General features: G+C 35.2%; 1 protein-coding gene across 2 annotated transcripts; it reads right to left on the bottom strand.

Moving 5' to 3' along the window:
• Positions 1-1,396: 1,396 nt before the first annotated feature.
• On the bottom strand, positions 1,397-20,222 carry LOC121734705 (4-coumarate--CoA ligase 1-like). Of its 2 annotated transcripts, XM_042125305.1 has the most exons (9): positions 20,054-20,222; positions 11,760-11,970; positions 10,777-11,133; positions 10,007-10,192; positions 7,502-7,623; positions 5,895-6,065; positions 5,354-5,524; positions 4,651-4,955; positions 1,397-1,407 (listed from the first exon to the last, which is right to left on the bottom strand). In XM_042125305.1, the coding sequence occupies exons 1-8, from the start codon at positions 20,210-20,212 to the stop codon at positions 4,665-4,667; spliced, it is 1,668 nt and encodes a 555-aa protein (XP_041981239.1). In that variant the 5' UTR covers positions 20,213-20,222; the 3' UTR covers positions 1,397-1,407; positions 4,651-4,664. The 2 variants fall into 2 exon arrangements, with proteins under 2 accessions (XP_041981239.1, XP_041981238.1); XM_042125304.1 differs by lacking the exon at positions 1,397-1,407 and having other exon boundaries at positions 4,443-4,955.
• Positions 20,223-20,495: the final 273 nt, after the last annotated feature.

Below are 20,495 nucleotides of genomic sequence, written 5' to 3'. Positions count from 1 at the left end.
CTATTTAAAAATTCTTGTTTCCTTCTGATTTCTTTTAATCACTTACGGGTTTTTCGCGGGGATTTTTTCTTATTCCTTACGATTTCGCAGCTATCCAGCGGCCACGGGTGGACTGAGGTAACAGACGTAAAATTTGCTAAAGTTATTTATGTAAACTACTTACTCAAAAATTTATTAAGCAATTATTAAATTGAAGACGTGAGTGGAAGAACCAGATAAGTAACATTTAATAACATAAACACAATTACACATTTTTTCCTTATAATTTAAACAAACCTTGTAACTTGCCTACTTCATCATCTGACTTTTTTTTGCTACATAAAAAGCACATTTTTTTAATTTCTAATTATTTTCCCGGCCCTGAAGCCTTCATTTATGAAAAAAAACGGCATTTTTTGGGTGTTGCTTACCTCAACTATTTATAACCTATAAAGATAAAGATCCATTCCACTCACGTCTTCTTAAGAGGATACACCAGGGGCGAGAAAAATTGAAAATAGGTATTTGAAAATGTATTACTGTCTCACCAATCTCAAGTCTCCCACCGCAGAGCGCGATAGAGACAACACGACAAAAGTTCTAATAAAAGAACTGAAAATCTTCGATTCGTTGTCCGCTGATTCCTTCTCCAAAACTTAACCGATTTAAGTACTTTTTTCATTAAGAATTTGCTTTAATTCGGCTTGAACTGTGTTTCTATGTTTTATTTTTTGTGTATATTCTAGCCAGTTTTGTTTTCTGGGTGTTTGAACACGGAGGAAAATCTGGCCATTTTTTTGGGTTTTTGGACGTTCTTATCTTTTTTAATAATAAAATTATGAAAAAAAAACAAAACATAGGGACATGCTAATAGTGACCATAGATATTCAGGAAAAAAATCATAACTCTACCGGCATTATCCAGGGAGGAAACAGGGGACAACGTTTGTATGGAAAAACAGCGGTGTGGACTCCTCTTAAATTATTGTGTTCTGTTCTACGCAGAAGACTCCATATTTCCTTTTGTTGGTATATTTTAATAATTTTGGATATCTAACTTTCTATTCAAATACAAGATTTAACTAATCTTATCCCTTTAGATTCTATATTCATCTACTTTTCTTTGTTTATATTATTTTGATGTTATGACTAATTACTAGAGTTACTACACATGATATTTTAATAATTTTGGATATCTAACTTTCTATTCAAATACAAGTTTTAACTATTCTTATTCCCTTTAGATTCTATATTCATCTACTTTTCTCTGTTCATATTTTGATGTTATGACTAATTAGTAATTACTAGAGTTACTACACAAGCAAGATGACAAGTGCAATGCAATTTTTTTTAAATATTAATATTGCGAACAATTCAGTTATTATTTTCCTGCTTATTACGTGTGTGTTAGAATTGTAACCATAACATTCTTGGTGAATATATTCAAGATATTTCAAGGTAGTCTACTTACCTACCAACTTGTAAATCAAAAGATTTCGTAGATAATGATCATTATATTAGTTCACTTTTAAAATATTTAAAACACAACAAGTATGTCGGCGTGGCGTCACGGGGTAGAGCTTCACTCATGACTATTAATCAGAGATAGATAAGTCACAGGTAAATACAGCAACACTTTTATTCGTAGTCTTCGGTTTGGGTTCACAAAGATTGTTTGCAGGTAAGGTTCACAGTTGTACTTCACAATAATCGTCTCTAGTATAGTGTAGATAACTTTAACTGACTAGATGTCCCGCGTAAATTAGGAATTTTACGGAAACGGTACAATATTTTCCCATAAAAAATAGCTTATGTCCCTACTCCCTTCACATGGTCTACTTTATATCTGTGCCAAATATTGACATAAAAATTGCTCCAGTAGTTCGTAATTTCTAATATTTCCCCGTTTTTCCCACATTTTCCTGAGTTTCTTCGGTCGTATTAGTCTTAGCGTGATAATATTATATAGCCTTACTCCATAAATAGGCTACCTATCTAACACTGAAATAAGTTTTTAAATCGGACCTGTAGATCCTAAGATTAACGCGTTCAAGCAAACATACTTACTCTTCAGGTTTATAATATACTTAGTAGGTACTTATAGATTTTTTTTAATTATCGCTTGACAAATTACTCGAGCCTCGATCTTAAAGACTATGATAAGTACCAATAATAGGGTCATTATAGGCTCATAAGTCATAACCATGGGACGATGCATGGTATAATATGGTAGTGATGATGATGATGAATGTAATTTGCATAGTAGCATATGCTTTCCGTTCTTCAAACAACGCTGAAACTCCCAAATATGTATCTATAAAGAATCAGGAGTTCTTTCAGCGCCTTCCGAGCCACGGTATAAAATTGTAGCCTATGTGTTATTCTGATGTATAAGCTATGATATTGTAAAGTTTCATTAAAATCCGTTCAGTAGTTTTTGTGTGAAAGAGTAACAAACATCCATACATCCACACATCCATACATCTATACATCCATACATCCCAACAAACTTTCGCCTTTATAATATTAGTAGGATGTGGTGACTCGTAGCAGTCAGTGCCGTAAATAGGGCGGTGCCACCGGTGCCCAGGCACAGGGCGTAGACTCTGGGGGGGCGCAAGAATGGCCAGACCAGAGGGGCCTATACGTGTAGCATTGCTCGGGTATCTATAATATCTAAAAAGAAACAGGGGCGCAGTTATAGAATCTCGCACATGGCACAGGTCGCAAAAAAGGCTATTTTCGGCACTGGTAGCAGTAAGTATTGATACTCGTGTTGATCGTCGTCGTCGTCTTGATAAAAATAAAGTTTAAAAACTAAAACCTGACTACTAAAACACGCTCTAAAAAGTACGAAACAAGAAAACAGTTTATAGGGATATCGAAATGTTTAAAGGATAGCCGTGGTCGTATGTATGCCCCTTTATTATGTACTAGCTATTTGACCAAGCTTTGCTCGATATTCGGGGGGGGGGGTTAGGTTAGTTTATTTTGTTTTTAGTATTTGTTGTAGCGGCAACAGACATACATAATCTGTGAAAATTTCAACTATCTAGCTGTTACCGTTCTTGAGTTACAGCCTGGAGACAGACAGACAGACGGACAGACAACGAAGTCTTAGTAATAGGGTCCCGTCTTTACCCTTTGTGTACGGAACCCTAATAAGGAACACATAGTACACCCTGAAGTAATTATCACTTAGTTTTGTTACAACTTGTAGATGATATTACACTCTTAGCACGACCTTCGCTGGACTTGCTAACGAGAGTTGGAGTCCAGCGCCTTCTACACCGGCTTCGGTGACAGTAGCCGGTTTCATTGAAACCGGATCAACAACGCAAGAGTAGTTTTAGAGTATGTGTTTGTCAGTACACTCTCTCTTCATTTAACCAATGTATAGGACGATACCGACACGACTAACGAGAGATAAAGCACAAGACTAACTTTTAAATGGTCGCTGTTAAGCAATTGTTACAACAATACAACCTACAACTCTACAAGGCGCAGGTTTGGCCTCATATGGAATATTATTCCCATCTCTGGGCAGGGGCGCCAAAATACCAACTGCTCCCTCTGGATCGTATCCAACGAAGGGCCGCTCGAATTGTTGACTGCCATAGTGTTTCAAACAGCTTGGACCCCCTGGAATTACGCCGAGATGTAGCTTCACTCTGCATCCTCTATCGGTTGTATCACAGGGAGTGCCCTGAGGAATTGTTCGGAATCATACCACCTGCAACTTTTCGCTATCGTCCCACGCGAAAAACATACCATCCTCATTACCTTGATGAGTGGCAGAAAAAAAAATGTGTATTAAGCCACAATTTTTTTGTTGAGTTATGAATGCAATGTGGTTCTAAATGACCTAAAGAACATGACTGCGTTCATAACTCAATATGTATTTTTTTGTGGGATGATGCACAAATGCCTAATAGCGCCCATTCGACGCATGGGCCATCTTTTTTCCTTGACAATCAATCAAGTGACCAGTGAGAGTCAAGGCGTTATCCTAGTCCAACTTATGCGCTGTGGTTGTATTTCTGTGCCACCTAAGTTGCCACAAAATCTATCTTATTCAAAAGCCTTGTCTCTACTTACTTTGTAACTATATCAAATTGCCATTCGTGTTCTAATATAATAATCATCCTTTGATGTTGTAAGATTTTCTTTATATTTATTAATTTTACTTAACAGCTATGCTAAAAAGATGTAGTTCATAAACGTTTCATTTATTAACAACCATTTAATTTTAACAACCATATTTTACACGTCATTCTTCATGTTAATAGTAATAATATAAAAATTTAAGTTTCCCGTCATAAAACAATAATATTTTCACTTATTTGCCCCCATACACACTACCTTGACCAATAAACAAAAACAAATTTGTAAATTCCAGAGAAATAAAATCATAAACTTACGATATAAGTTTTAATTTTTGTTACGCAAATGGTAATATCTTACAAAAATCACAAACTTGACTCTAAACTTAAAAAAGGTGAGAATTACACATTGCACAGGTAAATTAGGCTTAATTTTTTAACTGAAAATTATAAAGCCTAGTGCCCATCACTAGGCTTTTTAATAGTGTTTATTTTAACACAGACACCTAGCGCGAATGGTCTTGGTAAAGGCTTAAAAGGGATCATTATATTTTATTTTCTATCACAACATAATATCACAGATTCACGCATATTTCTTCTTCAACTCCCTTCTCAATATCTTCCCTGAAGGAGTCTTCGGGATGTCATTCACAAACACAACTTCCTCAAGTTTCTTGTACGGCGCCACTTTTTCCGCTACAAAACTTTGGAGTTCCACAGGGGTCGTGTCTAGACCGCTCTTCTTTATAACGTATGCTACTGGCGTTTCTCCGTAGAATGTGTGAGGGACACCTATGACGGCCGCCTCTTGTACTGCAGGGTGTGTCCGTAACACTCCTTCTAGTTCAGCTGGTGCCACTTGCAAGCCTTTAACCTGGAAAAGGTTAAAGATCATGCTAAAATTTCAGAACAGTTAGATATTTCGAAGACAAGACAGATAGTTATATTAAGACTTACTTATTATTGAAAGTGTAAAAATAATACATAATATACATATTTAAGCACTTTGTTGAAATAAGTTACGAAGATAGTGATTTAATTAGCATAATATCAAAATTAAATGGTATTTGTTAAATGAAGAATGATTTATTATTATGTACTTATCATGCTCAGAGATTATTTACAACTATAATATCTATCTTACTAAACAATAAGCGTTTCCAGCATGGTAATAAAGCGAAGCATGGCAATAATAATTGTTCATTAATTCATTGCGTTGATGTTGATGCCTAATTTTCATATCAACGCCCATTAAAATAATGCAAGCATTACCTTTATAAGCTCCTTTATTCTATCAGACACAAACAGTCCGCTGTTAGGATTGTAGTTTCCCAAGTCACCAGTTCTGAAGAATCCATCTTCTGTCATACACTCTTTTGTTGCCTGCTCATTCTTGTAGTAACTTTTCATAACTGTCGGACTACGGATGCATATTTCACCAGTCTGAAATTAAAAACGACCATTACATTTGAACAATTTCTATTTTATTTTTAAAGGCGTTTCCATCATTTAGAAATGTTTGCCTATAGCTATGAATTTGCCTATAGAAATATATAAAATTTTATTAGAACATGGCTCATTAATTTTTTATTAGGCGCTATTTCAGTTATTTTTAGAGCAAGCACTACATTGCGACTAATAAAAATGACTTTGTTGTTTCTTTGTTCATAAAGCAGTAACATTTTTTTTAAACAACGATTTTTTGTGTGCTCTTAATTTGATTTCCTAGTCATCATTAAGAGAGAAGTGAAAATGATAATATTAATTACTTGTAAAACTTTGTCTACCAAAAAACACTATCTTCATTATCTACCTGATCAGCTGGCAAGTCCTTGCCACTGATGGGATCGACGATCTTTAGTTCCATATTTGACATAAGAACGCCGCATGCCGCGTAGTCAATGTGCCTTGTGTTTTTTATAGTCGATGTAAATAGAGAAGTTGTTTCTGTTGCACCGTATCCTTGATTGATCTCCATGTTTGCCTGGAAATGTTTATTTAGATATTTTAGGTCTATACTTTGTCTCATTTTATTTAGAAGTATTTAACCAGACAATTTGCCTTATTGAAAAAGTCACTCAAAAACTATGTTATCACTATGACTTTGTAAAACATTGGTTAAATGCATTATGTTATACTTTCAGTTAATTTTAAATATGAAGCATTATAATTTTTAACATAAAATAGAGAATATTGCAGTCTTTGTTGCACCTAAAGATAAAACTAATTTATCGTATATTATGTAAACAAGCTTTAACTTATTAGGTTCGCCTCAATATTGTCTTTATTTAATAACATTGATACATAAAACCAATGAGTTTACAAGATTTATAATTAGTTTGTAGTTACAGTCATACTTTTATAGCTAGGACATGACTGACTCTACCAAAACTCTTCTGGCTGAGTTAAACTTTCCAGTCGATATTTTGAAACTGCCTGACATCAAATAAAGGGTTTACCAGGATCAAAAGAATGTTGAAAGAACGTTCAGTAGTAGACAGCGATTGACGAAAGTTGATGATGCTGATAATGATGATGAAGATTGAGAAATAAATGAATTGTGAAATGCCGAAAAAATAAAAATCAAAGTCTAATTACGCATATAAATGCCGTTATACAGTATTGAATTAGTGCAAAAAGCACATTTTGATACTAAAGAATATCCGTAAGCATAACGATAAGAATTTAAAATTAGAAAATACGGAAGACCTAACTATAGTGCGTATTTGCTATTTCAAATTAAAATTTGAGTACGTCTATAAAAACATAAATCGTAACTTTTCCTTACTTTTTTGTTATTTTGTTACTGCCATATAAAAACTACTTAACTGATTATGATAAAATTTGGTAGCTCCTTAAAAATGTAGTGTTGCTATTATTTAGTGAACTCGGGCGGATTCAGATCATTTTTCCCTATTAGAAATGGGAAGCTGGGCAATGTTTCTTCATTATTATTTTTATTCTTAATCCTTCTAAAACTTACATTCCCTTTTTCTAGTACAGCTACAGCGTCGCTGGCAGCAAAGTCTAATTACGCATATAAATGCCGTCATACAGTATTGAATTAGTGCAAAAAGCACATTTTGACACTAAAGAATATCCGTAAGCATAACGATAAGAATTTAAAATTAGAAAATACGGAAGACCTAACTATAGTGCGTATTTGCTATTTCAAATTAAAATTTGAGTACGTCTATAAAAACATAAATCGTGACTTTTCTTTACTTTTTTGTTATTTTGTTACTGCCACATAAAAACTACTTAACTGATTATGATAAAATTTGGTAGCTCCTTAAAAAAGTAGTGTTGCTATTATTTAGTGAACTCGGGTGGATTCAGATCATATTTCCCTATTAGAAATGGGAAGCTGGGCAATGTTTCTTCATTATTATTTCTATTCTTAATCCTTCTAAAACTTACATTCCCTTTTTCTAGTACAGCTACAGCGTCGCTGGCAGCAAGAGGCGCCGCACCGCATACAACGTGTCGCACTTTAGCGAAATGTTCTGTCTTCACATCAGGATGTTTGCCCAGGAATATTGCTGAAAGTATTTTTTTTTTAAACTGGATGACGCCCGCAACGCCGTTACGCAAAAAATCGTTTACCGCACGGGAACCGTTCATTTTTCCGAGTTAAAAAGTATTTTATGTCCTTTCCCGGGAATCGAAGTATCTCCATTCTAAACAGCAAAATGGATTCATCGGTTTCAAAATGGTTGCATCGTGGCTTCCAAAGGTATAAATTAATGTTGATGTTATTTTTCATTACTTCCTTTTTTATAATTTATCTGTACTACATTAGCGGTAAATATATAATATTAAGTACACTTAACTTTTACGTTGTTCGAATTAATAAATATTAATGTCAATTTTTTTTATTAACCTCTTGAATAATTATAATGAGCAAATTAATATGTGCTTGTATTTTATTGCATCGTATATAAGCGACTCATTATTAATAGCAATGTCAGGTTTTATTATCTGCATTTTATTGTTAACGTTTAGATCATTCTGAATTGAGTACATAAGTACTCAATTCAGAATGATCTATGGTCATTATCTTCACAATATAAATTGTGAAGATAAGAAAATATGTTCTATGTTGTTTTCCCTCCTATCTTTTTTCTTTATCTGATGATTGGCTTAAACAAAGTTGCAACTATTTATGTAAGTAACCTTCATTAAATTAAAATCTTTCCTGCGTCATAACCTTTTTTCTACATTTTTTTTGCCTTATTAACTAAGCAATCATTCAAGTTCGTACGTAAACATCTTCACAGTAAGTAACCACAGTGAGGAAAATAATTTCGTGAAACTTGATTATTCAAGAAATCACTGTATTATAATACTACTTCTTGTTGTTTTGATATGCTTGTAAATCTGTTTTTGAATAAATGTTAAATCTGATATACCTAGGACTTTTTGCAGAGAAGTACATTTTGTTTCTGTATTCAAAACAAAAATTTAATTTACGAATAACCCTAAATGTTACGTAATATGTTAAAAGGTATACTAATATTTCAAAAGCTACAATATATTGTTTACCCGTTGCTTCTTGACGCTTAATCCACGAACACGGTTTTGGTGGGTATTTTTTTTTTATGAAATAAGGGGGCAAACGAGCAAACGGGTCACCTGATGGAAAGCAACTTCCGTCGCCCATGGACACTCGCAGCATCAGAAGAGCTGCAAGTGCGTTGCCGGTCTTTTAAGAGGGAATAGGGTAATAGAGGAGGGTAGGGAAGGGAAGGGAAGGGAAGGGAATAGTTGAGGGTAGGGAAGGGAATAGGGTAGGGGTTAGGGGATTGGGCCTCCGGTAAACTCACTCACTCGGCGAAACACAGCGCAAGCGCTGTTTCACGCCGGTTTTCTGTGAGAACGTGGTATTTATCCGGTCGAGCCGGCCCATTCGCGCCGAAGCATGGCTCTCCCACGTATAAAATTAAACGTATAAAGGTATGGAAGTAGTACATACTTTGAGTCCCGCCAAAGATAAAAAATACGGTTTCTGTGCGATAAATCACTGTGCCAATGAAATTGCTGGCAAATCTACTACTTAATATATTTCATGATTATGACTTCTGATCTCTGTTGAACTTCTTGCACTTTTCTCTTTCAGTGAATTTTTTTCTGTTTCTAGATACTGTTATAAATTGTAATACATACATCATGCATACTCTAAGAAAGAATATTGTATCAAGATGTTATTTAAATTATAATACTGATATTTCTGAAACTAAATGTAACGAGACCAAAACATATACTTATATAATGATAGAAGTATATGTTTTGGTCTCGACAAGGTCAGTCTGAACAATTTGAAGAAAAACGACTTCTAATTGGAAAATCATGGTAATATAAGTAGTAGTAATACAAAAACAACATCGTCCTTCTGTTCCGTAGCCTTGCTTAGCCATTTCAACTATTAGCACAATTTGCCATTTACGAAACTAGTATCAGGGTTTTTACTTTATTAGATACGGTTGATTTGCAATGTTATTTTTGTGGTTTTATCTTTACAGTATCTAGGTCTTATAATAAGTTATTTTTGCAAATAATCTTAACTAGAATAAAAAATTAAGCGGCAGGGACTGAACTCTATATTTATGTCTACTATTTATTTATACTGTCTACTAATTATTCTTATACTCTTCAGTTATCAACCATACACCCTCCGTAAATAATGTTTCTTTATGATTTGTTAGGGTTTCAGTGCGTCATAGATGTTATAATAATTGACCACAATTATTATAACATGTATGACGTGTCAATTTGAAAAACGAGACAACGAAAGGTCAAGCGGGTATACCTCAGGGGTACACCGTGAGTATACCCAAATTTTTGTCTTTGTCTTTATTTTATGCATTGTCAATTTGCGCATTGTTTCTTTTCATTTGTAAATTACAATTAAAATGAATCTCTTACCTATAGGTGGAACAATATAAAGAATGGCTGGTTGGTAATTCTTTAACACGTCCAAATACAGTCCTGTAGTAAATTTCGGCAGGGTGACCAGCTTGCAGCCACTCACAAAGTGGCCAAACATGGTGATAACCATGCCATAAATGTGGTAGAACGGTAGTATACATGGTATCACATCCTGAAAACTTCCTGAAAATAAAAATAGGTTTATTAAGCTATCAGACGTTACTTTGCAAAATTCATAGCATAACCTTTATTGAATATTCTTTTATATCTCTATCATAGAAAAACCAGACACAATAGCTTATCTATTGTTATCGCGGTCGAATGTGACCGCTTTGAAGCAACGATATTGCTCTTATCTCTAGTACTAGTCAAATAATTGCAAGCTAAAATCTACTTGAATGAAGAAAATACTATTTTTAGCTCAGTTTATTTCTACGCAAGGGCAATGGCACCATTAACCTTTGATTAATTCTTAGAGCTAAGGAAACAGAAATTGAAAAATATAATGTTTTAACTATTTCTGGGGGCACGGCAGTGCCCCAGCCAAGCTTTTTAGCAAATCCACGGCCGTACCATACTTTTCTCGAAGCGGCTCGCGGCCTTTTCACCCCCTATTTATCTTCGATGATAACAAAGCTAGGGATTTAGAATTTCGGTCACTAGGAGCAAGTATTGAAACTAGCTTAACCTCCAAATTACATGAAATTTCGATAAGTAGTTTAATAGTTACAGATGGTCAAAGTCACATGTTTCTGCTCATCACTTACCATTAGTTAACATTGGATATCTTGTTTCATCTACGTCCATTATTTCGAGTGCTGCTAGAAGATTACCATGAGTAATTGACACTCCCTTAGGCAAACCAGTAGTGCCACTCGAAAACGGTATTAGAGCTATATCATCATTCTTCTTCTCTACTTTATCTAGTAAAGCGAAATCTGCTTCCCCCGTCTCGGCTATTTCAGTATATCTTATAGTATCTTCTGGTATTTCTTTGTTTGTGACTAAAACCACTTTGGCGTTACTCTTTGCTGCTTCCAATCCTTTTCTTAATGTTTCATAGCATTCAGGTATAGTTACAACTACTTTTGGTTCCGTGTTAGACGCTTGATGGCATATTTCAACTGAAATAACATTATATGTTTTGGAACAAAAAGTAAAAAAAAAAACATTGTAGTAGTGATGCTCACGATGGCGTTAATTCTTGTTCAAAGTCTATCGAATGATGGAATCTGTTTAGCAGAGTGATGTGAATTGCGATTCAAATTAGACTGAATCAACCATTATATAATCAAGCATTATGAAGTTTAAATAAACCTTTTAAGGAGTTTAGGGCAAATAATATAATGCCCTAAACTCCTGGTATAAGGTTGAAGCCAAACGAGCGTAATTTGTGAATTGTGAGTCACAGAAATTCTGCTGTATTCAGTTTCATACAAAAGTCCTGTTTGATTCACATGAGCGTAATTTTGTGAGTCACGATTTGTATAAAAAGATATTTACGCGACTGAAATTCTGCGACTCACAACTCACAAATTACGCTCGTTTGGCTTCACCCTAAGTATCTTCATACAAAATTTCAGCATAATCGATTCGTGTTTGAGCGTCAAAACTAAAAAGGTGACTTCGCCTTCGAGGACTTTCGCCTTTTAATTTTAACTATTTTTTTATTCAGTCCCTTTAGATCTCATACTTTTTGGGTCTGGGCAGAGCTTATCATTATTTTGACTTAGACTAAGATAAAACTTACACTCCTTGTACAGCGGGTTTATCGAAGTGAGTATACACCCAGCCTGTAAGGTCCCACACATGACCACCGGGAACTCTGGACCATTCGGCAGCAGAACAGCCACCACGTCGTTCTCTTTCAGTCCCAGTTTCTTCCGTAGTGACGTCGCGAATATGGCTGAGCATTTTTGCAACTGCTTGTACGTGTAATTCTTCTTCGTTTCGGCGCATTCCTGGAAATTGCGTTGTGAAACTTGAAAGATATTATGATGATGTAATTATAAAATGACTAGTACTTTGGTTATTATTTTTTGTATTGTTAACTATAAGAGCATTAATAACTGCACTTTGTTACTGCACAAGATACACATTTAATTGACAGACTTGATCCTTTGGCTGCCTAGTGCCTATTCCATTCAAGTTTTTATAGCTCATTACAAAATTAAATCGTCAAACAGCGTGACCCCTCTGGACAATTCGATTTTATATCGCTTTTTGTTTTATCGTCGCGTCGCGATTCGGTTTGAACTGACCTATACCCTAAGGTGATTGATCTAGAGCCTAGAGTCCAGTTACAATATAGCCAGGTTAACAAGTAGGTCTAGACTCTAGACTCTAGACCTAGAATGCCCTTAAGGTGCTCCCTCACCGGGAGCATTCGCTTGTAATGTAACGTTACAGAGTTGAGCATTCCAATGCGCACCTTTTAATGATACAGTGTGTATCTTGATACAACTTGTAACATCAACTAGCTATGGAATGCTCAAAGTCAAATGTTACATTATGCTGTCATTCAGGGAGATACTATTGTAATGTAATGCTCGTCGAATCTTTAACCCATCAATCCCCAAGTGGCACCCGGCTGCTGCATAACAACTGAAAATATATTGTGTCTACGATTCCCACGATTGAGGTATTTGTTACATTACACGTGTAATGCTCAAAAACGAATCTATAATGTTACATTACAAGTGAATGCTCGCGGTGAGGGAGCACCTACCTATTTTGCAATCTGTGGGGCTAAACTGGTCGCTTTGAAGAATCATGATATGAATCATAATATTATGATTCATGTTTCTAAAATCGCAAAATGCAAATCTGCTTGCAATTCATTTCTGTGTTTTTGTACTGATTTGACATTTGTCAGTTTGATAGTTTTGACAATTCATTTGCTGAATTGATTGAGAGGAATTGCTAAATGTGACCATTTTAGCCCCGCCGGGGTCATTGGTTCTTTATACATGATATCATGTCTATCTGATAGATTAAAGTCTTTATGTGTAAGTGATCGAGTCACTTAGCGAGTAGATAAAATAATATTATTATGTTATTACAAGAACATGTCGTTTGTTACATGCGACCAAATGGACAACACGCTAGAAATTTTTTTTCAGATTCTTACTCTATAGTTGCAAAATTTTATCTATATCGTTTATGTTTAAGAGTCAATTCAGTGCAAAAGAACTTAATTCTTAATGTAAGAAAGAAATAATAATAATGGGTCCCAACTCCCAAATAGCATTCGACATTTTCTTGCTTTTCAAGTGCAAGCAGCATTGGGTGCCAAACAATATACAACATTTTCGTGCGCATCAATGATGAAAAACTCAAAGCAGATATGTTACAACCGCGCGCGTTGTGAAGATTCAAATACGGCCCAATTGGGCCGTCTGTTGTTTAGTCTGCATCGAGCGCAGTCACGAACGTGCCACGTCTTGTCTTATCTAAATAAATTAAAAATGACGTCGTGCGTGTATCGAAAATGTACCAATTATGACTCAAAAGTAAACAAAACACATGGAATCTCTTACTACATGTCTTGATTGCAATAAAGACCTCGATTATTTACATTTTCAATTATTTTTTCGAACAATCTGGAAAAAATCGAATTTTCAGGCGAAGAAAGAGACAGCGATACGATTCGACGTTTAAAAATAGAACTGTCTCTTTTATGTAAATGGTTTTTCGTATCTTTCACTTATCTTTTCGTTTCACTTATCTGTCAAAGTCAATGTTTGCAATTTTGAATTTGAAAATTGTTCGGAAGAGATTTAAGCCGGAAAATAGTATGGACGTAACGGATCTGTATAAGTAGAATATCATTGGTGCACATGGTGTAAGCAACATTGGATCCCAAACAATATGTAACACTTTCTAGCTTATCAGGTGAAAGGGTGAAAGCAACATTTATCCCAACAATGTGCAATATTTTCTTGCTTATCAAGTGCAAGCAATATTGGGCCCATACAATATGCAACATTTTCCTTATCAGGTGAAAATATATGCCATATTTTCTTGCTTATCAATGTCGGTGCAATAACCAGTTATCGCTGGATTAAGAGATCTCAGTCTAAACTCCAATCTACAAGGCCACAGAGTGCAAATATTACGTCATTTCATATCAGCAGGTGTGGTGTTTGATATTATAAAATTATCTGATAGGAATAATGAGCTGACGGATCGCCTGTTGGGTCAACCAATGAACGCCCGATACTTAAAATATGTCAGCATGATCAAGATTTTTGTGCGTAAATATTTATGTTGCAAAAGAAAAATAAAGAGTGAATACTTTTTAGTTTAATACAAGTATATGCCTTACACTTTGCTTACAACCACCCACGAAAATAAAAACGTCACATACTATGATATTCTTTATTTCAGTGAGGATGTACTCAAATAATTTAAAACGTCTATTATATAATTTATGTAAGTATATTTTACTAACATAAAATTTAAAGAAAGAATATGTTGAACTTTAATGAAGAAAACGCAAATTATGTTTTTATAATAGTTACCGCTAAATAAACATTATACATCTGAGTACATTGTATGTACTCAGATGTATAATGTTTATACATCTGAGTACATACATATATATGTATATTTTTAATAATAAAATTATAATAGAGATATGACAATTCTGTACACAGAAGATAACTTGGTAGAATGTCTACTGTATAGCTCTCTTCTTTCTACGATAGAATAGACGATGTGATAGATCTTTACTATTCTCTACCATTTTGTTACTAGCTCCCTAGAATCTGTCACTGTAGTTTTTTCTATTCTTGCGCATAATATCTAAGCTCTTGCTGGGTATTATAATAGAAGTTATAGCAAATTGTAATCAATTTGTCACTGTTTCTATGTCGCCTGTTCGTTATCATTGCACTTATCATAGGCTGAAATAATTTAATATGTTATCTTATTTTGAACACAATGACACAATGACAATTGTTTTTGTTATCTTGCCCCGCCTATAGGCTATACCTATCGCTAAACGACCACAAAGAAAGTTTGATTAGTTGATAACTTTATTGAGTGCACTAAAATACAAATTGAATAGGAGGATAATTATTTAGACGCTGTTAAGCATATTTTGTGTATCATCACACAAAAATTCTTTAATACTTATTGGGAGGCATTCGCTAATATTCTTTGCGAAATTGTTATGACACAAACGGAGGCTGCATAAAGAGTGCGGGAAGCAAATTAATACTCAGATGCCATGAGAAGGAGGCACGCACGGCGCCCGGTGCGATCGCAAGGGCGCCGTCAAGAGTACATAATATTTTGATTTTTGATTGTGATCTTGTGGTTAGCGGCGAAACCGCGCATACGCACGAACGCATATAAATCCAGTCTGACGTTATAACACGTAAGCCACGCGATTATTTAGAACAAGATTGAATTCATAACTCAACAACAAAATGAGGGTTAATACACAAATGCTTAACAGCGACCAAACTTAGGTGTAACCAAACAATTTCAAATAAATTTGGGGCATATAGGATGTAACAATAAGGGTCACATAGTACTCAGACTGAGTATGTGTGATGTGTTCCTTGTTGTTACATCCTATACGCCCCAAATTCTAAGAAAAAAGTTAAAAGATTAGAAAGAAGAAGAAGTAAAAAGATGTAAGGTCAAATTGATAAATCTCATAATCTTGCCAAATAAGAAAAGGAAATTTCTAGTTATCCTATAACAGCGATAAATTTTAAGTGTAGTGACTAGTGAGTGACCCCCTCCAAAACTTCAGGCTGCGACCGCGCCTAAGGATCAGTTTTCTATACTTATCGTAAGTTTATGGTTCATATGTAGGTACTCCACAAGATGCGGCCACGCAATAGCATTATATCCGGATATTATCTCTTAAACTACCAGTTTGGGCACAATAGACAAAACAATATATATATATATATATATATATATATATATATATATATATATATATATATATATATATATATATAAAACTCAAAGTTGACTGACTGATTGACATAGTGATCTATCAACGCACAGCCTAAACCACTGGACAGATTGGGCTGAAATTTGCCATGCAGGTAGATGTTATAACGTAGGCATCCGCTAAGAAAGGATTTTGATAAATTCCAACCCCAAGGGGTCAATCAAAATCAAATCAAATAGGGGATGAAAGTTTGTATACATGCTTCTTAACGCGAGCGAAGCCGCGGGCAAAAGCTCGTCTTATATATAAAAATGGATTTTCAAATGTGTTAGTCACGCTCAAACTCGTAAACGGCTGAACGGATTGGGCTGATTTTAGTCTTAAAATATTCGTAGAAGTCCAGGGAAGGTTTTAAAGTGACACGAAGTTCACCGGGACAGCTAGTATCTAATATTTTTAACGAGAAACAAAGCTAGTAGTTTTCTTTCTCACGGAAAATCTTAAAAATTTCTAAGTACTTATTTATATTTCTCAATTTTATTTTATTTTTACGTAAGAAAATAAGAATATGAATACATAATAATATCATATTATTTTAACAAAAACCAAAAAACTATACTTAAGCAGGTAAGTACTTATTTTAATAAAAAAAAACAAATGAGCATTTTTAAAGAATTTTTGTTTACGTCAAGATTCAAGAATTTTTATCATATCTCGCAGAGCTACTTTTTGTATAAATTTCGACTTATAGTAGTCATAAAGTAAATATTCATTACAATATATTCACAAATCACAATATAAATATCACATTTTCCTTATAATGCCACTACCACTACTTATCTCTAAATAAAATACCAGAATATATTTTTTGTTAAACTATTTTCTACGTGATAAATAGAAATGTTGTGTTAAAAAATTATTAAAGGTATGTTATAGGTAAGTAAGTATATTATAATTTATAAGTCAGATCTTACAGCGTTTTTTTAATTTAATTAAAAAATAACTCTGTAAGATCTGAATTTTCAATTTAACAATTATTTATAAAACGAGCTTTTGCCCGCGGCTTCGCTCGCGTTAGCAAGTATTATTATATACAAACTTCATCCCCTATTTTGACCCCTTGGGGGTAGAATTGATCAAAATCCTTTCTTAGCGAATGCCTACGTCATAACATCTACCTACATGCCAAATTTCAGTCCGATTCGTTCAGTGGTTTTGGCTGTGCGTTGATAGATCACCATGTCAGTCAGTCATCTTTGAGTTTTAAATATATAGATATAGAAATTAAATTCGATTGTTCAAGTTCCTCCTATTGTAAAGATTACAGTAGGTACAGTCGACAGTTATCAATTATTATCATACTGTAAATAAAAGTACTTACTACTCAGGTACATTTGCCTAAAAATGTTTTCAGTACTGTCACAGAAATTTATTTGTAAATATTAATAACGAGATTTTGCCTGCGGCTTCGCTCGCGTTAAGAAGTATTATTATACAAACTTGTATCCCCTATTTGAACCCCTTGGGGTTGGAATTTATCAAAATCCTTTCTTAGCGGATGCCTACGTTATAACATCTACCTGCATGCCAAATTTCAGCCCGATCCGTTCAGTGGTTTGGGCTGTGCGTTGATAGATCACTATGTCAATCAGTCAGTCACCTTTGAGTTTTATATATACAGATAGCCAAGCCCAGCCTATCACGACAAACATTAAAATTCGTTCCGTTCGGAAAAAAATCGAAAGTGTGCATCAGTTTTTTTCCGAAGGCAGGTCGATCGCTCATGCCACCTTAAAATATTTTGACTATTATATAGTAATGTATTTTCTACTGAATCCATGCATTCGAAAGTCCGAATACGGAAAACTAATTCGAAAATCGAATACATTAAACGTGTGTTGTGGCCAGGCTTAAGTAACAAATACTCAACTACTGTACTCGATAAAAGTTTCGTAAACAATAGACTAGTAGTCTAAACAATAAACTCTAGACCAGTGGTTCTTAACCGGTGGTCCGCGGACCACTGGTGGTCCCTGGAGGCAGTCCAATTGGTCCGCTAAGCCCAAATGGTCCAAATGAATATGTGACGTGACGTAGTGAGTCGAGTCGAAACCTAGCAAGTTTTTGACAAATAATAAATGAGTGCTAATTATAAAGTCGTGCTTGTTTTCTTTATCGCACAATACAAACATATTTTGGTACAATGGTCCCTCATAAGTCATAACTAAAAGGTAAGGAACCGCTGCTCTAGACCTTAGGAGGTGTCCACAACGAAATATTGATAAGGGTTCAGTCACAGGAGCGTCGCTACCGCTGTATCTGCCGCATCAATTATACGGGGCCCCCGGGTCACAACTCACACAAGGGCCCCCGATATGCGTTATTAAATATTATAGCCTCTCAGCTAAATTTCAGCTGTAATTACAAAAGCAAAAAATATCAACTTCCTTGATATGATAAATTAATATTTCTTTTGCTTTAATTCATATTTTGCGAAAAATTTGTACCTTTCCTAAAGGCACCCAAACATAATACGGGGCCCTACCGAGGCAACTACGCTTCTGGGCAGAGGCGGCGTAGCCAACGTGGGCGGCCGCCCACGGCCTCGCGGGCTAAGGGGCCTCTTATATTTTAGGGGGCCTCGCAATATATATCTTGCCATTCATACAAATCTCACCGAATTTTAATGTTGATTATGGATTAGGTACAGCGGAGTGGTAACTAACCGTGCTAAAAGATTGTGGTCTCTATTTAGACTTACAGTCATACTTTACGATGTTGAAATTACGACTTCATTGCGTGAGTGTCTAAACATACTGGGCCGAAAAAACGCGGCCGAAATTCGGCATGATTACGCTTACAATGTATTTAAAATTACCGATGACACACCATGCCGAAATTACGCCAGCAACATGTGCTACGCTTACAATATTTAAACTATTGTATGCGTAGCACCACAGAATAAAAAAAAGGTCACAGACAGACAGAAAAGGATGTATGAAATGAAAGTGTGGGAATATGATGGGTGGCCACAAAGGAAGATCTTCCGACCGAGCGAGGTGTTATGCTCGGTCAGGCCGGAGCCCACGTGATACATTTCAGCTGTCGTATATACAAGGTGTAAGAAAAATAAGTGATAATACTTTAGGGTGTGTACGTGTTCCTTGTAGAGAGTTCACTGTGAAAGTAGCAGCGCTGAAAGACGACTTTGTTTTCATTTTTGTATCCAGGGCTAGCGCCCCAGCGTCACGAATTTCCCCATACAAAAGTGAAAAAGAAATTTGGTCTTTCAGCGCTGCTACTTTCACAGTGAACTCTCTACAAGGAACACGTACACACCCTAAAGTATTATCACTTATTTTTCTTACACCCTGTATATACCAACGCTCTTAGAAAACTTCGATAGCGCGATGTAGGAAAGGATAGGTTTGTTTCGTTTAGAAGCCGGTCTATAGCGGACGCGAAACTCGTCTGTGTGCAAGCTGACATAATATAAGTAGTGTCTGTCTGTTATTTCACTTTCTCTGCCATTTCATAACGTCCATATTTTCAGTAAACAAAAAGAATGAACGAGAAATTACACAAATAGTTCGATAAACAAACAACAATACCTTATTTTTCGTAACTAAACTACAGAATACATATTAGTTTAAAGTAAACTAATATTTTATCAGTTTAACAAATAAACTCTAAGGTTCGTTTACGTACGCGTTAAAATTTGAAAATCCCTAAAGGCTTGGTTACTTTTCCTAAAAAAATAATGTGAACTCTGGGCTTAAAATCAAAATCTCTTTCATAAACACGAAAAATAATGTTCAACCCAGGATAATTTATTTTTAATAAATAGGCCTGACATCATATTCAAGTTATTTTGTCTCATACCAAACAGGATGTTAGCCGGTTTCAAATTTTGGTTTTTACCAGGGGCGTAGCTATCGCTGTATACGCCGTATCAATAGGCCTCCGGGCCACAGGGGCCTCCGACGCGACGTGCAAAAAGGTTTATTAGAATACTTTCCAACTTTTTTTTCACAAAATATGAGAAAATTCAAAAAGGCTCTATAAACCCAGTCCCTTTACAATACGGGGCCCTGGCAAGGCACGCTTCTGGGTTTGGCAATACTTACAATAGCAATATGGTCGCGAAATCCCGCTCCTTTCCTCCACAGGTGGTCCAGAAACCTACTGTTGGGTACAGTTATATTCCTTAGGGGAGATTTTATAATGTTAGTTGAACTCGACAACCGTCTAATGCCGTTGAACTGACGGAGTATTCTACGCGACATAGCTCCGCGGTGGTTGTGTGATAACTGATTGCGAAGTTGCGTACTTAATTATGATACTTATGATTCTAAATCAGTGTTTTTCAACCTTTTATATACTTAATGCGACCCCCGATATTGAGGTACTATGCTTGTTTATCAAGTAGGTATGTATAGATAAGTATCTTGATTTTAATAATTGATAATATACTTTGGTTAAAATTCTTCTACCTACCTACTACATTCGGCCGTTGGCCCACCACACATTCCCACCACTGTAACTCCTGTGTCGCCAGGATCGACAACG

The sequence above is a fragment of the Aricia agestis genome, chromosome 16 (assembly GCF_905147365.1).
Source record: "Aricia agestis chromosome 16, ilAriAges1.1, whole genome shotgun sequence".
NCBI classification, from domain to species: Eukaryota; Metazoa; Arthropoda; class Insecta; order Lepidoptera; family Lycaenidae; genus Aricia; species Aricia agestis.
Note: the sequence above shows the minus strand (reverse complement) of the source record. Positions and strands in the feature narration are given on the sequence as shown.